The sequence below is a fragment of the Seriola dumerili genome, unplaced genomic scaffold (genome assembly GCF_002260705.1).
Source record: "Seriola dumerili isolate Sdu_G_001 unplaced genomic scaffold, Sdu_1.0 BDQW01000025.1, whole genome shotgun sequence".
Lineage (NCBI taxonomy): Eukaryota > Metazoa > Chordata > Actinopteri > Carangiformes > Carangidae > Seriola > Seriola dumerili.
Genome location: NW_019174280.1, coordinates 12,832,093 through 12,851,567, shown reverse-complemented (window position 1 = coordinate 12,851,567; position 19,475 = coordinate 12,832,093). Strand labels below are relative to the sequence as shown.

The 19,475-nt window shown below is 39.9% G+C and overlaps 2 protein-coding genes across 3 annotated transcripts in view; one reads left to right on the top strand and one right to left on the bottom strand.

Moving 5' to 3' along the window:
- Positions 1-5,953, top strand: part of ptpn14 (protein tyrosine phosphatase, non-receptor type 14) — a 39,542-nt gene extending 33,589 nt beyond the window's left edge. The window contains exons 16-20 of the mRNA XM_022766226.1: positions 1,085-1,303; positions 2,521-2,649; positions 2,864-3,098; positions 3,408-3,571; positions 3,831-5,953. Of these exons, the coding sequence (XP_022621947.1) occupies positions 1,085-1,303; positions 2,521-2,649; positions 2,864-3,098; positions 3,408-3,571; positions 3,831-3,959 (876 nt within the window). The 3' untranslated portion in view covers positions 3,960-5,953. The remainder of the gene's footprint in view (positions 1-1,084; positions 1,304-2,520; positions 2,650-2,863; positions 3,099-3,407; positions 3,572-3,830) is intronic.
- On the bottom strand, positions 5,578-15,619 carry LOC111237223 (N-lysine methyltransferase SMYD2-like). Of its 2 annotated transcripts, XR_002665755.1 has the most exons (13): positions 15,437-15,619; positions 13,380-13,443; positions 11,973-12,083; positions 11,816-11,876; positions 10,105-10,229; positions 9,902-9,969; positions 8,971-9,073; positions 8,306-8,416; positions 8,040-8,160; positions 7,436-7,610; positions 7,186-7,294; positions 6,530-6,690; positions 5,578-6,262 (listed from the first exon to the last, which is right to left on the bottom strand). XR_002665755.1 is itself a non-coding variant. In XM_022766240.1 (12 exons), exons 1-12 carry the CDS (start codon positions 15,604-15,606, stop codon positions 6,610-6,612), a joined length of 1,299 nt encoding a protein of 432 aa, XP_022621961.1. In that variant the 5' UTR covers positions 15,607-15,619; the 3' UTR covers positions 5,578-6,609. The 2 variants fall into 2 exon arrangements, 1 of the variants encoding a protein (XP_022621961.1); XM_022766240.1 differs by having other exon boundaries at positions 5,578-6,690.
- Positions 15,620-19,475: the final 3,856 nt, after the last annotated feature.

The window sequence follows — 19,475 nt, the reverse complement described above, 5'->3', positions numbered from 1 at the left end:
TCTTATCTTGTGTTTCAGGTAGACAGTATGTGCTGTTGATTGATAACTTTAAAACATGATGATTGAAATAATCTCAAGCTTCTGTTTGGTTGCTCCTACATTACAGTGGATCTTAGTAGCTCTGCCTGTATCTTCTGGAATATATGATAACATGAAAACTTTATCACATAAATTCTTGTAATTTTAGGATACTGCAGATACAAAACAAGCTTTTTAGAGCTTCTTGCTTTACTCACATTTGCTCAAAAAGAATGTAAACAAACAAATTCAGGCTGAAATATAATGGAACCATTTATGAAGCTACTTCTAATCATGATTAAGAGTCCTTTCTTTCAATAAGAAGAATTAAAAAAACTTTCCAGCCCACATTTACTTGTTCAAATAGTCTTTAATGATTCGGAGGATCAAGATGATTGGAGTTGCTTTTAAACAGCAGCTTTCTCACCTGTTGACTAAGAAGTTTGGCTGCTAGTTGTCCCGATGAAACTCAAAAAACAGCCTCTGATAATCACATTAATTTAATGAATTCCACTTCCCCAGTACTGTCTGTTTGTTCCCCTTTGAGTGCAGGGATGTGAAGCCCAGTCTTTGTCCCCGCTGTTGCTAAGCTAACGGGGGCAAGCCCTAAGTGGGCTGTGGAACGCGTGGCATGGTGGTGCTTATCGCCTCTGGGCCCGCTGGTATGTTAAGAATGTGACCCGAGAGAGAGCGAGCAAGCCGCAGAGACAGGGGAATCGAAAGAGAGAGAGAGACAGAGATGCTGCTCTGTCAGACATGACTGGCCTAATAAACACGTACCCGCACCAGGATGAATACCACCACTGCATGTCCTGCTCTTTTAAAGCTATGTTGATGCTTTGTAAGTGGTTTGAGTCAGTATTCAGTTGTCAGTTAAGAAACGTGGACATATATTTCAATGAGATTTCTGGATTCTGCTTGGCTGAATAGTCTTTTAGGTATGGTGGAATGTAAATGCATAAAAGCCCTTTGGGGACTCAAAGAGAAACCTCCGAATTATGTGTTGCTTGGTATTCAATGATTAACACCCCCTCCTCTCTTCTTCTCTTTCTCTCTGTCTCTCCAGTGTAAGACCTTGGAGTTGAAGCTGGAAGAGGAGCGGGTCTTCACTGAGTATGAGCAGGTGCCCAAGAAGAGGGCGAACTGTGTCCTCACCACGGCAACTCTGCCCGAAAACACAGAGCGCAACCGTTTCCGTGACGTCGTTCCTTACGAAGAGAATCGTGTAGAGCTTGTGCCCAACAAGGAGAACAACACAGGCTACATTAATGCCTCGCATATCAAGGTGTGATGACTGCTGTGATCCAGACTTTTAATTAATGGAACTGAGTTGAAGCTTTTTCTGTGTTTACTCATGAGGTGCGGGAGGTCGTTTTGCATACCGCACACTGTCCTACGAAAACCGTTGATCTCCAAAATATAATGTACACTACATGAACATTGGCAACCTGAGTTTAAAATTCAATGTGAGTGTATATAGAGGAGAATAATGATATAGACTTGGGAGAAAAGTCACAAATTGCTTCATAAGATTCAAGTTTATGTGTATGGCTCTCAATCACAGTTGCAGTCTCAAATCATACCTAGCATCACACACAACATAAATCAAATCAAAGGATATAAACTTGATACATTCAGCTCTCTGCTAGTCATTGTTGTGGTCATTTCTAAGCAGGGAATGGCTCGGAGGAAAGGATGAAAGGCAGCTATTGAAGGCTGTTTGGGCCTTTAAGCTCACAGAGCTTGTGGAATTCCCAAAGAATGTGGTCCAAACTCCAAACCCTCTTAAGTCAACCTGAGCTGCTCTCACTAGCCCCTCTATTCATGCTTAGTTGCAAATGGTGTGTGTGCATGAGTTTGCGTTTCGCGTGTATGCCTAATTGCGATCCGGTGCGAGAGTGCGATCACCTCACTGAATCGCTGCCTATCACGGTGTAACCCTCTTACTTCCTCCGTCATTTAAGGTAGCTGCCGCAGAACAAAAGGCCTTGTTTATTCCCCAGCCATCTCCTAATACTGTGTTTACAGTCACGAGGCGGCCTGAGGAATCAGCCGAGGCATGCTCATTATGTAATGGCTCTATGAAGTCTCTGTGGTTGGAGTGTATTGAAGACGGGAAGTGTTTCAGTGCCGTGTGTGGCCTTATGGTTATTAATGAGGGAAAGCAAAGGAAAGTTAAGAGTAGAGGAGTTGATAGTTTTTTAAATGAGAGAGAACTGGTGCCACTGTGGTCAAAAATCAGAGGTGTTTATACTGCCCTCCAGTGGTGGATGAGATTATTGCCAGTGCCTTAAATAAGCTATAAATGAGATATATTTTAAAATTCATTCATTTTTTTGGGCTAAAATGTGATTTTTAATTTGTATTTGTCTTAGATTTAGCTTTTTAGTGAGTGACTTTGTTTACTGGCCAATTCTTGTTTGCACTGCAGTCACTATAATCTGCATGTGCACTAATTGATTGTTTATGTATATGTGTGTGTTTGTGTGTGTGTTTTCCCAGGTGATGATCAGAGGGGAGGAGTGGCACTACATCGCCACCCAGGGCCCTCTAGCCAACACCTGTGCCGACTTCTGGCAGATGGTCTGGGAGCAGGGGGTCAACGTCATCGCTATGGTTACTGCAGAGGAGGTACACACACAGATGCACACACATGGCATACGCAGATGTGGATATTTTTCAGCGGCCGACAGCTGGTGTTTGTCCGTGTGAGAAATACGATGACAGTGAGAATGTGTGTGTCTCTGTGTCTTTGTGTTCGTGTGTATGTGCAAACGCCGTCCCCTTCCCCTCCAATCACCGATCAATCCTCATCCTCCACTCTTCACCCTCTCTCTTCATCCAGGAGGGTGGCCGGTCCAAGAGTCACCGCTACTGGCCTAAACTGGGCTCCAAACACAACTCGGCCACTCACGGCAAGTTCAAGGTGACCACCAAGTTCCGCACCGACTCGGGCTGCTATGCCACCACGGGGTTAAAGGTCAAACACCTGCTGTCTGGCCAGGAGAGGACGGTCTGGCACCTGCAGTACACTGACTGGCCTGAGCAGGGCTGTCCTGAATATGTCATGGGATTCCTCTGTGAGTGTGTCATTATTATCTTCAATTTCAAGACATAACAAGAAGCGATGAAACAGCCGCTGTACCTTCATTATTTACTGTTGAATTTAAGGAATCGTTCAGATTTTGTGAAACAGGCTTATTCACTTTATGGCAGAGTTACATGAGAAGCTCAAGGTTACCAGTTAATGTTTTTTTCCTTTTTTTTTAAAATAGAAAACCAATAAGCGGTATAAGTCTTCATATTTCAAGTGTTAACAAACGTTAACCACATCCAGTGAAGTCTCTCTTCAGCCTGGCAGTCACATTTGTCTTCCTTCTTTCCTGCAGCCTACCTAGAGGAGATCCAGTCTGTAAGGAGACACACTAACTCCATGCTGGACACCTCAAAGAGCCTCAATCCTCCTGTGGTGGTGCACTGTAGCGCTGGTGTGGGCCGAACCGGCGTGGTCATCCTCACTGAGCTCATGATCAGCTGCCTGGAGCACAATGAGGTGGGTGGAGACAGCCAGGGTTGCAAATGTGTTTGTTTTTTGACAGGATACATGTATCACAAGTATCATATGAATTTAAACACAGTTGGTCCATTTTTGATTGCTCTTAGTGAATCCTTTTGTTGTAGCCAGCATATATGTAGCCTACATTTTACACGATACACCCTTAAACGATTGTTTCTCACTTCACCTCTCTTTGTCTTTCTCATTTTTCCATCCCTGCTTATGGTTTCTCTCTCTCTTCTTCCCTTCTCTTCAGCCAATGGAGGTTCCCACCATGTTGTCAGAGCTGAGGCAGCAGAGGATGCTGATGGTGCAGACCATCTCCCAGTACAAGTTTGTCTACCAGGTCCTCATCCAGTTCCTCAAGAATTCCCGCCTCATCTGAGCGCAGGCTTTACTTGACGTGGCAGAATGGCAGCAGAAGATGACAATGGTACTTAATGCAAGCATGAGGACTGATACGGCAGATATAAACTGATAGCAGATGCAGTTAGATGCAGCTCCGCTTTGATGTTGAGTTTGCTACGTGGCAGTTTATGGTTATGGAAATGTGTCGAGTTGCGTACAAACTCACCTCGTGGGAGGAAAGGATTCGTGTTGGCCTGTACTGAATCTGATGACCATTTCTCCTAGTCAGTGTGTTCACATTTCATTCTTTTATCCCCTGGGATTTAATCTTGGACCTGACCTTTCCGTGTGGAGCAGGCATGTTTGTGCGTTTTTACCACGCAGGTCAGGTGAATAAGCAGCTTATCTTTCCTGCAGGCGTGAATGTGTATGTCTGTCTCAGTGCCCTGTGTGCTGTCCTGAGATTTCTTAGGAAATATCTTGAGAAATCAAGTCTTACAGTTACAGTTTGGATAGATTGCCTGTCTGCTACTTTTCTCATTCATTATTTAGCCATTATTAGAAATGGCATTATGCTGCATGAACAGTAGGTGGCAGCAGTATTATTACTAAACTCTATACTCTCAAAGAGTTTGCCAAACAAAAATACTCTTTAAATCACTGTTCTAAAATGTTCCTATATTTTTAACAGAATATTGATTAACACAGCAGATATTTACTTCAACTTGTAACAAATGTTTTAATTTATTTCTTTCAAGATTGTGGTCACATTTGCCATAGAACAGAGCATTGACAAGCATGTTGATCTTTTTGAACTTGTCTTAATTTTGATAATATTTTCCAGAAAGCCTTCCTTGTGAATGCCACAAGAGTTCCTTCTGAACGTTCCTCCTTTTAAACATTTCAATTAAGATCCCACTTTCACATGTAAAACACATACAAGCACACACAAAGTACATTTCAACAATCATTAGTTTCCACGAGTCGCAGCTCCTTACGATCAAATGCGTCTTGTTACATTATTATTATTTTTTTTTAACTAAATGCATTTCAAAACGCTGTCCGATGAATTGGAGGTAATGTACACGTATAATTTCACTGTTCGTATATGCAGTCAATAGAGAACTGTGCCCTAAGATACAGCATGTACTGTATCATGATGCCTTATTGAAACATGAAACAAGAAGCTGCCTGGCTGATCCTTGTTCTGGATGGGGTTTGATAAACTAAATTCCTTTTTTTTTTACCTCCAAAGATTAAATCTTTAAATCAGTATTTTACAGTTTATGTTTTGATGTGAGCACAACTTTAACATTTCAAATCATTTACCTAACTCTCAGGTAAAGATTTGGCAGTAGGAGAATGCTGATGTCTTGGTTTATTGTTGAAGGACAACAGTTTAGTGACTGTCTTTGCCAAAAAAGAAAAAGGCAGCTGTTTCTACTAATCTGATCCAAACCCAGTAGATTACTGTGTTGCCAAGAATCTGAATCCTGTGTATAAAATCACCTTCTGAAGAATTTTCTTTTACATGTTACATTAAATATACTTTTTTTTTTTTTCTCTGAATTGTAATGCAAAGCCCGCCGTGTCCAAAATAACTTTGTACATAATGGGCATGTGAGAAAAAAGATTTCTACAAATGTTTTATATAGTTTTTTTTTTTTTTTTGGACTTGGTACCCTAAAAATACCGCAACATAATAAACTATGCATGCATTTTTATATTTCAATGTATATATTCTCAGATAAGTATAAGCTTTATGCTCTCTTGACATGTAAGTGTTTTGTTGCACTTCAGTTCTTTTTGTGACAGTATTTTCTCACACGGCATTCCACTGTTTGTTAATATTTAATTTTTCCCTTTAATTTTCCTTTTTTTTTGGCAAAACTCCCAAATACGTTTCAAAGTATGTGTACATATGTTTTGTATATGCGTTTTCAGTGCATCAAGTCTTTTGTTTTTCTCTCCCCAGACATGTATGAAGCTGTCGTACTTGCTTATTATGCAATAAAGCCTTATTTTCTTTAAGAGTGTGGCCACAAATTCATTTATTTTGGAATTTTTGAATCATTTTCTTTTAGCCACTAATACTGTGTGTGTTGGAGAGGGGTTTCTCACACAGCGCTGGAGACATTAATTATAACAGAGCAGTCACAGAAGGTGTTAATGCAAACACAGTCCTCTATCCCTGCCCTCCATTGTGGCTTGGGCACATTCTGCAGCTTTAATAGGCCCCTTGTGGTGAGGCAGCTGTCCTGACTGGCTGACAGGGATTTTGTTGCACTGACCCTCTGCACATAAACGTAAACATCTCGACTGATGGATGACCGGGTCCAGCTGACGTGTCAGTCAACAAGCCAAAACAAATACGAAATCATTAACAGTTTGGAAAAGAACTTCTCAGATGCCTTACGGTCAACATGAGAGTAAAAAGCACATTTCACAGTCAGCTATTCACCTTGGCATAAGAACTTTTAACAAGGAGGTACAAAAGTATTCTTCACACAACTAAAGTTAAAAATTCAACCTCTCAAAATCCATAAATAAAACTTTCCATAAAAACATAAATTGTCTCTAATACCAAAAAGGGTAGAAAGTGCCTACAGTTCTGTAGAGCTCCTAATCAAAGGAGTGTATGCAGTCCATAGGGATCAGCCACATTTCATCATTTCCTTCCTTTCTCTTCATTTTCGTGTCATCTCTTTGCGCAACTCTGTCAAGTAGTAGTGATCTTTCCCGTGAACCACCTCCATTATGGCCATTGCCTGTGGGCACACAAAAATAATTTCACAACATTTTACGGCATGGAAGTATGTACTTTATTTCTAAGTTTGAAGGGCATTGAACTGCACTACCTTTTTTTTTTGGTACCAGCTGAAATGTGTCTGTAGCGTTGAGTATCTAAAACTATTCCTGATTCCTTGACTAGACAGTTTCCTATTTAAATTTCAGACGGAATTTTATTTAGTTAAAGTACTTGAATGGCTGCTCGTGATTATTTAAATTAAAACATGACTTGAGTTGAAAAAATGTCTTTATATTCCTCTGAGTAAGGTATGGTAAAAGGTTTGGGTTATCGGTACCAAAACTCAGGTGCTGTACTGGTACTAGTATTACAATAGAATTTCAAATGATACCCAGGCCGAATGATTATTGCTCATGATTTTGCCAGTCCAGTATTTGCTATTGTTTATTTCTTTGAGAGTCATTCGCAGCTGAGGTATGAGAGTCTGATATAAAATGTCAGAACGTCACTTTACCTTCTTGAGAGCGCTAATGCCCATGGAGTACCTCTCCATCCCCATGTACAATCTGCCCAACTTCAGGTACATGGAGGACACATTCAAGGAGTAGGGAGGATACAGCTGGCTGCATTGGACAGAGATCATACTTAGTTACATTTACTCAAACACAAAAAAAAATATCTCAAAAGTTTAGATATAAAAAACAGATTTGCAAAGAATCTTATGGCACAGATTTCACAAGACAACCCAAACTTTTTCTTAGTACTTGTAGGGTTTGAGGATCTTCTCGCCGTATCTGATCGCTCCGTCTATATCTTGCATGTAAAGACAAACTCCCATGGCCTGGTACATCATGTGGAGCATGTAGACATTAGAGTCATGAAAGACGGCTCCCATCTCCTCCAGGCTCTGCTCACACATCTCCAGTAACTCACTAGGGGGTGCCACAGAGTCAAGGCTGCATCAAACGCAAGGTTGAGGTTGAACTGAAATGTCAAAGGGCCTCTGATCAAACAATCCGATGTTTTAAAGTCTGGGAAACTACTTTGATGAAGAATAAAATCTACGATGAGTAAGTCAGTGAGTAAATCACAACTTGACTGCAAATAATTAGAAAATGTGCACTAATAACTTGTGACATCATGCAAATTATTCACCACATCAGTCGATTAGTTTGACGCTCTTCAGTGTAAGCAGGAGAGAGAGAAGTTTAACTGTTGAGGTGTCAGGCTCATAAGCTTTAACACTCAACAGTTTGCGCAAAATTCTTTACTTGATATTTCCTGCAGCTGTTCTCGATAAAACATTAAAATGTGCAGACAAATTGTACAACACAAGAGACAGTGTTATTTAATGACATTAAAGGATATTTTTTGTGTGTTTGAAGGCTCTGAACTCTCTGATGGTTTTCCGGGCGTAGCGCACCATATTGCTGATGACCTCCGGCTCAAAGGGGTCGCTCTGCTTACGTACTTTCAACTTTGCCTTGTCCTGCAAGTAAAGACAGAGCCTCAGCTTGGTAGTCAACCCAACCCAACTTGTTGGATACACAGCATGCATGCATTTGTATACCAGAATATTATATATTATATATCATGTTATCTTTATTTCTTTTTAACTCAGCAATTTTTCTTACTTTGGACCTGCTTTTACATTCCTTGCAGTCACAGGTGAAGTAATAGGACTCTCTCAGCCTGTTGTTGCGGTCATCTGTTGGATAAAGGAGGTCTATGTAGCTGATGAGCACCTAGACATGGAAATAACACATGGAAACACAGCACATGAGAATCCTAGACAATTCTCACTCTCCATTCCTGACATACTTCCTCCTGTTTGAATGTCTCAATTCTCTGGCAGACAGCTCCTAAACTGCAGGTTAAAAGGTCAGGTCTAAAAATAACCACCACCCTCTTCAACAAACTTTTTATGGTTTACAATCATTTTTCTTTCAAAGTAAATTTTAATCATTTGATTGATAATTTAAAATTGATAGATTCCTTTATATTATTAGAAGTGAAAAGGGCATAACAAGTACTCTGTGTCATTTATCATAAAAAAAAGACTGCTCTTTAGAAGTAGTTCAGAGGATCTTCTTGCTATGGTCTGAGTCACCAAATCAAGCTAATAGACAGTAACATAATTAGCAAATGTTTCACACGCTCTGCCCTCTTGTAAGAAGCATGGCGGCCTCCTCCACACACACACACACACACACACACACACACACACACACACTTGTGAAAAAAACTAAAACAGAACAGGACTCAACCCCCTGTAAAGGCAGCTGTCCCCTTTCCTCACTTCATCTCCCGGCTTCATGTTCTGCACAGCCCGAACCTCGGCTGACATCCCGTTATACGTGACTATGACGCTGGGAAGACAGCTGTGGTTTATCAGTGCCACACTGTGAGGAGAGACAGACAGATACCAAGAGAAATAATGAGATTAGAATAAAAATAACACTCTCTACTTTCCCTTTTTTTTTTTTTTTTTTTTTTTTTTTAAACAATGGATGAAGTAGGAGCAGTGAGACTTATTATTACTCACAGCAATGACATAACAGTGACATAACCACTTTATTTTTAAGTGGTATTAGCACTATGCTACAACTGTGCCTACAGAGAGGTCTTGAGTGTCCCTGAATTACATGAGCAGCCTTGTCATTACCTGGGTGGCAGGCTGGAAATAGCTCAACGAGGTGCTGAGAGAGCAAATTCACTCTCACTCAGCCAATTTTAAAACATCGCCACAGCAGAGAGCCACCAAAACACCAACTGGAGAGGAAAAGTTGTCTTGTCGGGCCTCTTTGAATATCTGTTACTGGCTTAAATACTGAGTTTTAAATTATACACAAATACTGCAAGTTAACTTCTACAAACAGATTTCGACATAGTGTGCATATGGCAGATACATGGTCAAAAACAGGACAATTAAATCCAAAAAATGTACGTTGCATTATGGCTATTGAGAGCATCTGCAACATTTGAACTAACTAAATCAGCAAAGGTGAATAACAGATCAAATATAAAGCTCACCAATACTGATACAGATACTTATCTACTGAATCTCACAAAACCGTGAAATTAATCTGAGGTCAACTAAAAAAAAAAAAAATAGAAAACCATGACAGAGGAGAACATACTGTGTGATATACTGTACATTTACATGCGGTGTTGAAACAGTACTGAATGAAAATGTGGTTGTATGTATGCATGAGAGTTTTCCTTCTTACTCTGGGTACACTGCAGTACCTATGTGGGATAATTCATCATCCTCTATAGTGAAACCATTACAGGCAACCTGTTGAGTAAAGGACACAGAGCAGAGAATGAAACAATGCTTGCACATATAATCATCTTGTTTTACAGTGAATTGTGTGTGTGTGTGTGTGTGTGTGTGTGTGTGTGTGTGTGTGTGTGTGTGTGTGTGTGGTACCTGGGAGAACAGTGTGAGCAGGTCTTTGTGGTCAGGAAACTCCAAGTGTTTGGAGTAAAAGCGATGCAGTCCGGCAATGTCTCCCTCGTTCATCTCTCTTTTCTCATTATCTACGTCTTCCACGTCTGTCAAAGGAAGAGGGACGTACATTTTCATTTGATTGTATTAGTTTGATATAATTATTGAATATTATTCAACTTTTATTTACCCAGGTTCACATGCGTGCTCTATAGCAGCATTTATTTTGAACTAGGATTTCCTTTAAAATAAAACTATGCGAACACCACTTTTGCCCGGCTACATTTAAGAAGTGAGAAAGCAACAGAGCAGAAGCTTCCAACCAAATGCGGATGTATCCAGTCTGTCCAAATTAAACCCAAATTAAACAGGTGACCAGTCTACTGACTTGTAATGTTGTGCTGCTTGTTGAGGCTTACTTAAGGTAAATCTCATACAGTTTTTTTGTTTTAAATCTGAAAGAATTACCATTTCCAAATTACATTGAATTGTTATTACAGAGTGAACATGTTTTCTATCTGGATTTCAAGCTCCATTAACAATATGAGCCACATCCATTCCAAATGGCAGGCAGACAGTAACTGTAAACAGACAGCGATAAACAGCTCTCCATTCTTGACACCTATGACACCACGTCATCCACATCTACCATACGTGTGTGTGTGTGTGTGTGTGTGTGTGTGTGTGTGTGTGTGTGTGTGTGTCTCTCTCTCAGTGTTTCACTTTTCCTTCAAGACACAGAGACACACAAGATTAAAGTCACACACAAACATGGGCACATTGGCAAAACTGTGTCTCCTCATTACTAGTTGCAAGACACCGTGATTATTGCAATTAGGTTCTATTTGCATTTTTATTTTATTTTTTTATGATTTATTTTTTTTCTAACTTGGGTTTCAATTCATAAGAGGATTTAGATAGGATCAACAAATTATCTGAACAGAAATCTGTGCACTGCATATTTCTGATATTCTATTACTAAAAGAAATGTGAGGACTGGAGCCATGACGGCCAATAGCATAGGTAGCCAAAAAAGAAAAACATATATTCTGTTTTTGCTGCAGCACTGTTAATATGTGTAGGTAGGCTTTTTTTCTGGGTTCTAATATTAAAAGAGTACCCCATGAATTTAACATCAAAACTGATGTAGCTGAACCAGCGATAATGCTCAGACTATTTTTTTCTGCCACATATTCTACATACTGTATAGCAGGTATATATTTATACCTGTAATATTTTTAACATCAGGAATAATTATGTTAATATAGATTTTTATGATTTTGAACTGAGCCTCAATTATGAGTTAAAAAAAAGATTTCCTTGATCCAACACCATTTGACATACAGACACACATGCAGTCAGCACTGTGTGTCAGTCTAAAGTACTCCTGCTTCCCTTTCAAGCTGTTACACTTGTTGTCTAATGGCCATTCGACCCACATCCATAGGATATATATAGATGTGGCCATGGGTGTCTCTGTCACTCTAATCTGAATGGGCTGTGCTTTTTGAAGAGGGACATCTGGGGGCACTTAGGACTGAAGTGCAGAAACTCAATGTCTATGAACCCCAGTCCTCACTTTATACAAATTTTATACAAATACCTTCCAGGTTGTTTTATAAGGAGTAATCAAAGTAGAATCACAAAAGTGAACATGCGTGCTTTTGTCTGTGTTAATTAAGGAAATACTCACGGGATTGTATTTCTTCTATTAGCAAGAGCTTCTCAGACACACATCTTTCTTTCTGCATTTTCTGTGGAAACCCGTAGAAATGATAGCAGTGAACTACAGTACAGTATGTGCCAGACAACTCTCATACTCTCGTTGTGCGTTTTATTAACTCTTCAACCTTCTTGGCGAGGATCCGGGCCACCAGGCGGGTTATCTCTGAGGGGCACCAGTTCTCTCCGAATGCACTTATTGCCGAGCACTCCAGCTTGTGCATGGACCAGTCCCCTTTCTACACACAAACACATATAAATATTATAATGGGATTAAAAAAAAAAAAAAAAGATCAACGCTGTAGTTTAAAACCGTTTGAAATGTGAGTATCTTCAGCAGAGCCAGCTATTAAGTCTCACCACAGCCAAAGGCCTAACAGTTGGCACATATGGCCCCTGAGCTACACCACCAGCTGTAGCATTAAGCAGCATGGTGGAATGTGACTCCACACTGTGTTAATCTATTGCTACCCTCACCCCTTTACCCCCCCAACATGCAAACTGACCCATTCATTTACTGTCTGCCCCCCCCGCCCCCCCCCGATTTAGTTCATTATAATCGAATCAAGGCAAATTCATTTATATACAGTAGCTCCTTATCACACATGTCATATGGACATATACATCATAAACATGTAGCCATGTTGGGCTGGTGGGTGATCCATCAGTAAATGGGTGTAATGTATGAATGTGTGAGTGAATGGGTGAATGTGACAAGTATTGTCCAGCGCTTTGAGCGGTAAATAAGACTAGAAAAGTGCTATATAAGTGCAGTCCATTTACCATTTACCATCTGTCATACACATAAAGAACTACCAAAACATAAACCTGCAAATGGGCAATTTGGAGTCTTCAATTGAGCTGAACTTGTAAGGTAAAAGTGTTTGCCTGCACCACCCACAATCCCACAGACAAAATAATTTCTCAATATCAATTGACCCAAACTTAATTAAAATGACACCACAGTATAAGACTAGACTAAAGGCTTAAAGACCTGTAATGCTCAGAGCATTATGTTGGACAGATGAAGAACTCCATGATGGATGGATTACCGTTGCTATCATTATTATATCTTGAGAACACGTGGGGTCAAAAATGTAAGGTTTGGCCTGAGGTTATTACCAGAGGAAAGGGACATGCTGTTGCCTAAAAACACAAGGGTTCATCCTCTCTGCTGTGGCTTTGGTTTTATACAATTAAGAATTGTCACTGATATGATAGCTGACCCGTTAGATACAAAGTCAGGTGATCACCAAAGCCATTAGAATTCAACCTCTGGAGAACATGAGTGCCTTGACCAAATTTCATGTCAACCTATTAAATTATTGTTGGGAAATTTCTCTCTGGACCAAATAAACCAACCAACCACAGAGCCATATTGCTTGAGGAGCAATAGTGGCTGTTCTAAGGGGAATACAATGTGGCAGTTTTGAACACTGAGCTTCAACATATATACAGTAATGATATATTGTCATTTGAGCATCCACACATGAATCATTACATCACAGGAGCCACTCTCTCAAAGTGTTTCCTACCTGGCATTTCACATTGCAGTAGAAGGCTTTCTTGCACTTCCCACATCTTGCCAATCCCTCTTTCCTATAAATGAAAAACAAGGGTCTATTATCTTATGGATGGCAAGTGGCACATCATAAAGAAGTCACTCAAAGATCCTCACCCATCCTTGAACGATTTACTTTCCCAGACACACAAAGAAACAAGTCAAACATCAGACAACCTGCACACCAAATATCGCTCAGAATATATTAGCCTTCAATATTGTGAATGTAACTGTATACATGCATCTGGGTATAGGTGAGTATCTGGTTGCTTTAGTGTTTCATTGTTTAAGTGCGTGTATGAACATTAAAACATCCTGCTCTGAGACAAGAAGCAGCAGTTGCTGGAGGCCTGTCATAACCGATAGCAATGAAGGGCTTTAAAACATTCTGTGGTATTAATAGAGCTGACCTTATGACGGACCAGCTGTCTCTCTACCTCATTGAAACAGTAAAGCAGTCCAAAAGTCCGCTGATATAATTTTGAGACACTTACGCCAAGTTCAAACGAGCAGAGCGTGGTCGGGGTAAGTGGTGGGAAAACACAACGTGATGTGAAGTCTAGATGTAACTTCAATTTTTCTAAAATTAGTTATCAGTAATTTAAGATCTTGATCTTCTAAAAGTAATCAAAGAGTCTTTGACTGTACTATGCAGAGAAAAGGTCTCCAGGGGTGGTATTTTCAAACTCACACCTAACTGAATGAATCTCCTGAGATCAGTCTCCTTAATTCACATTTTATTGGAAATTTGTACAGGTCTCTGATGTTGACACAGTCAGGGTCTACTGTATTTATGGAAGATTAAGGTTACAGTTATAGACTCTAGTTATAGACAAGGTCACAATTAGAGTCAGGATTGGGGTAAGACTAAGGTCAGAGGTAGGGTTACAGTAGGCTACAATAAGGGGCAGTAAAAAATTTCAGTGACAGAATCCAAACTGTGCACATAATTAGACTTCTGCAACATTTGACATTAGTTTAAAGGAAACATCATTAAAGCAACACTCCTTCCACACAAGCAGCACAGCTCTGTAAGCGCTTCAATATCATTAAAGGAATCAACGATGACAAATGACTGTTGCTTCAGTGTAAATCATCCACAATGAACCTCACAGATCCTTGCCAAATAAAAACACTGATTTCACACCAAGCACAACTAATTCCACGTTGCTAAGAATAGCAAATCATAACAAAGCATCACAAAACTGCTGCTGCAAGAGTAAGTACTGTAACTTTTACATCGTAGCACTCTCAGTATGGAGAAAAGAGAAAGGTGTGTGTACACAGTACAACCAGATGAGGATGCAGCACAAAGAATATTGTTTGACATTAGATTAGATTTAACTTTACTGTCATTTCACAGAGTAGGATCTAGTACAACAAAATGCAGATAGCAAAAGTGCCTTAAAATATGCACATATGAAAACAAACATGTACAGAATAAACAATAAACCAATGGGGTAGTGATAGAAATAAGGAACACAGCTGAATGTTGTCATTAAAACGTAATTTAAGATGATGTCAGGAGAATATATATGCATTTGTATTTATGATTACCTTACTAATTGATCACTCCATTAACTGATAGAATATGATGGAATGTATGTGTCTGTAATTTATAGCCCCTTCATTCATCCCAACAACAGCTAGAGTTGAAAGTGACTGTATTATGTAATCATGGTGCCATTCAGTTCACAAAATCTGATGCTCACCATTCCTATACTCACAGAGAGGGTATGTAGATCTGTGAAAGAAGATATATAGGAGAGACGAGCCACACAACTGAAATAGATTTTATGGAGTGACATTTTAATATCTTCTTTGGTAAATCTTTGGTGATCAGAACTTATTAAGACTCCATCACTTATGAACAGAAAGTAGTGTCTGTAATGAGGTGTTGCAGGATATGCTGCCGCAGGATGTCAGCCGTCATCAGGACGTTACATCTGATACAGGCAAACGTCCTCAAGTGCAGGAGGGTAATGAAATGAGTTATCAAAGCATGCAGGGATAAAAATAACCAGTCATTACCTGGTGAAGCAGAACTCGCAGTAGCAGCCCCTCTCTTTCACTGAAAGCACGTAAGAGTACGCCGGGCTGGAGAACAGGAGCTCTCCAACTTTAAACGGTCTGGTAACGCGGAGACCTCGACCTTTTCCGGGACTGTCAAACCTCTCAAGTCCCTCGATGCTGCCCGTCATTGTGCCTCCTCCGGGTTGCCTTCCTTCTGAATGACTCTTCAGTCAGAGGGAGAGAAAGTGGGATGTGGCACCCCAGCTCCAAGTGTTGGGGCGTTACCGTCCCCAATAATAGTTCATAGTAGCACCCAAAGGCACATAATATACGGAAGAGGATTAGGGCCACATGTGGAAAAAAAATTATTTAGAATTCTCACTTTTTTGTGAGATTTCTGAGATTAAAGTTTTATAAAAAAACACAAAAACTATATACATAGATGATTTAGGAACCCTGTAGAGTAATTTCACATCAGTTATATTACATTTGTGGCTGTCCTGTGGGTTAGGTGGGGCCTCCAAGGGGTGGGGGGGGTGTGGTGTCATACTAGACCCCCCCAATAATCTAACATGCATTGGCGTTTGTTTTCTCAACAGCCAAGGAAAGTCATGAATCCATCATATAAGATATCACTCTAATTTAGATTAAAATATTTAATATTGTTACATCATCTCATTTCTTCGTTTCCCCAAGTTTTCATCGACTTTCTTCAAATGAGTACAACAGCGCCCCTAGCGGTAAGTCTCTATCGTCCGCTGGAAAGTGTTGCAAAGTTAAGTTGATGAAAAACAAACAAATAAACAAACAAAAAACTCGTAAGTGAACTGTGAATTGTGGAGTCATCCGCAGGTCATATTAAAAAGAACAGAAAGTTAATTATTAAAATGGAAAAAAAACGGAAGTGCTTGTTTTTGTTCGTTTTCGCTTGTTCTCTAGTTTTGCTAATGATATATTTTTCGTTTGCTAGCAGCTAGTTAGCATCGTCGGAGAGAGAAGATGAGGAGCTCTGTTGACAAACAACCGCAGCAACAAGTGCAGTGGGACTGTGGGACATGGATATTCACCACTTCATTGAAAGGACGGGCTTCTTCGTCAGATACTGTGAGTAATACCTTTTCTTTCTCTGACGGCGCTGAAGTTAGCTTCGGACTCGCAGCATCCGATTCGGCGCTAAGGGGCAAGTTAATTTAACACTGCTTAGCGACCGATCGCATCCATTTTTTTGCATCTATTACTGTTGTTAAAGTGTGTTAGACATTTTAGGTAAAGTCTTAACGCTGTCTGAAACCCACTTTCCAATTTTTTAAACTTTCTATTTGTGAAAATGCAAAAAAGGGAGATTTCATTGCTTTCTTCACATCTTATATCCAGACTATACCAGAGCAGGTCGTGATCATGAACCACTCTACTAAAAACATACTTAAAAAAAAAGATCTTACGATCTCTTGCCTCTAAGTTCCCATTAGCTAAACTGGAATAATACATTTTTTGTTAGTTTGTGGCAGTTTGAAACAAACGAACAAAATAAAGTATGTGCACATGTGCTACAGAAACATACTATAACCATAGGAGGGGTCAACAACAAATACATTTTCCAATTATTGCTAACAATGTCTTGGATAATATAAACAACATAAGAATAAATGTATGCTGTGCATAGGCCTGTTCATTGGTGTCAGGGTGTGAGGAATGACTTTATCCTGTATAGCTGAATGATATCTGAGCCAGCTGTTCTACAGTTTTTCTAGCTCTGATGCATTTTTTGCTCAGAAGACTCAAATTTGAGAAAAAACACCAACACTGTAAATTCTCTGCTGTCCTTTTACTGCTCCATAGTTGGTAGAGCACCGCTCATAGGTCATAGTCGGTAATCTCTTTACCTGTTTACCATTACTATATCTGCATTTCCTATGCTCTTCACTCCCATCTTTGAAATGTGTCTTTGTCTTCTCTCTCTTCAATCATACTAATAAAAAAAATTGCTGTTTGGTAACTTTGGCAGATGAGCTGTGGGCTGGCTGGCCAGCTGGGGCGTGGAATGAAGGCCATTGTCCAGGTGTAGTGTTGCTCCAAATGAAGGTGGAATCCAATTCAACCTTTATACCCTTTACCATAATAACTTAATGGAAAAGTCATCACCTCTCTGAATTAAAAGTACCACAATATAACAATACTCTAAATAAAACTCTAAAAATAAAAGTACTGCATTAAATTATACTTAGCACAAAATACATGAGTACTTGCAGTAAATACAAATAGTGTGTTTGTGCTGCCACTCTTCTATTGTGAATGCATGCTATTCTCTCTGACAGTTGTTAATGGGGAATCGGCTTTCAGGTTCACGAAATGAGATGATGTTCATGTCCTCACTCTGTCTGTGCCTCAGCCTGAGCTCTGGGGTGTGTGTGCTCCATATCATCACACACACACTTCACTTTAAACAGACAATGAGCTGCAATGGAGGTGTTGTGACACTATCCATCCACTGTGGTCACAGACAGTACCACAGTGTTGTTTAGATGGTACAACCTTTTAATGCAAAATATATAGAATGATTATTAGTAATTGTGCTTGAAGTTTTAAGGTTTGGTTGTACATTAAATGCCTTGTTGTTGTGGATGTTATAAGGCATGACAGTGCATTAAGTAGGCTTCAATAAACTCAGTTTTAGGTATATTTCAAGCATTTTACAACTTTAGAGTGGACAGCAGAAAGTTTGCAAGAAATGAGGAGGAGAGAAGACATGGAGGTTTTTTTTATACTTAGACATCAGATGTTTTTCTCTGATCTACATTATGTAAAAACAAATGCAAACAAACATGAATAGTGTACAGTTTGTCAATATAGTGTTGGGACTTTTTACTGCAGTTCAATGAGGCCATCTGGTGGTGAAGAGTGCTTCTTTGAAGCTCATATCTACTTTCATGTACAGTTCATCTTTGTATGTTGTGGCAAATGCGTTTGTAGATGTAACTAACTGTGGTATACAACTGTAGCAACGCTGGCATTGATTGCAGTATGCACTATACAATAGTTCATCCATCATGGAGATCAGACCTGGGACAGATTATTAGAAAGAGCCTTCAAGTTCCTGACTGGTGTCCACTTTTGTCACATTGTGCCATCATGTGGGTGTTATCTGTAAGTACACCCTCAAATGATTAAGAAGCTCAGCTGCACCACAGTTCACCAGTCACCTGAGATACAGACAGATTATCCGACAACTGAGTGAGTTCTAGTGGGACGACCAGCACTCCTGATGTTTTACACAGAGGTAGAGAGGCAGAGCTCGGGTCAGGGACTTGATCTTGAGTAAATTGAAATATTTCATAAGCAACCATACAAACACATTGCATGTTCATGCACCTACACTCTCTCTCTCTCTCTCTCTCTCTCTCTCTCTCTCTCTCTCTCTCTCTCTCTCTCTCTCTCTCTCTCTCTCTCTCTCTCTCTCTAACACACACACACATAAACACATACAAACACAAACCACTGTGAAGATTTGTCCCTCATCTGTATCTGAAGGCTTTATCCAACCTTGCCCTAGTTTGCCCTGATTTATTATAATTCCATTTTTCCAGTCTTTCAATCTAAAGATTTGTTCCTCCTCGTTTTTTAATAACGTGCAAGCAAGGGTGGCATGTCCCTGGGAGATTATGTCGTCGTCTTTGGCGTCTCGTCTTGATTACATCAGAGGAACCTGATTTGATTTGGAAGAAACCCCCCTGTTCCGGTACGCGATCTCTTTAGACCTCCCCACTGTGCTGATTTCTTGCTTTGTCAGAGGGGATGATCTTGATGAATATGATCTGAAAGAGAGGGAGGGAGAGGGGGATTAGGTGAAAGGATTATAATTTCCAATGACGAGAAATAATAAGAAACAATAAATCCTAAGTAGATTTAGTTCTCAAGGAAACCCTGTTAGGGGAAATCAACAGAATAAGAGACAGGACAGAAAAGAGACAGGACAGTGGCATTAAATAGATACAGTAGGCCTGACCTGTTTGGTCTGAGATAGAAGTTGAGTTCTTTTTTTTTTTTGTGTGCACACAGG

What these genes read in the sequence shown, in the direction of transcription:
- LOC111237223 (XM_022766240.1), bottom strand. Translation starts at nt 15,606, where the DNA reads ATGACGGGCAGCATCGAGGGACTTGAGAGGTTTGACAGTCCCGGAAAA. An exon ending in TGCTCACACTGTTCTCCCAG is followed by an intron (nt 9,970 to 10,104) that starts GTACCACACACA and finishes TTTACTCAACAG; the next exon opens with GTTGCCTGTAATGGTTTCAC. An exon ending in ACATGAAGCCGGGAGATGAA is followed by an intron (nt 8,417 to 8,970) that starts GTGAGGAAAGGG and finishes TTCCATGTCTAG; the next exon opens with GTGCTCATCAGCTACATAGA.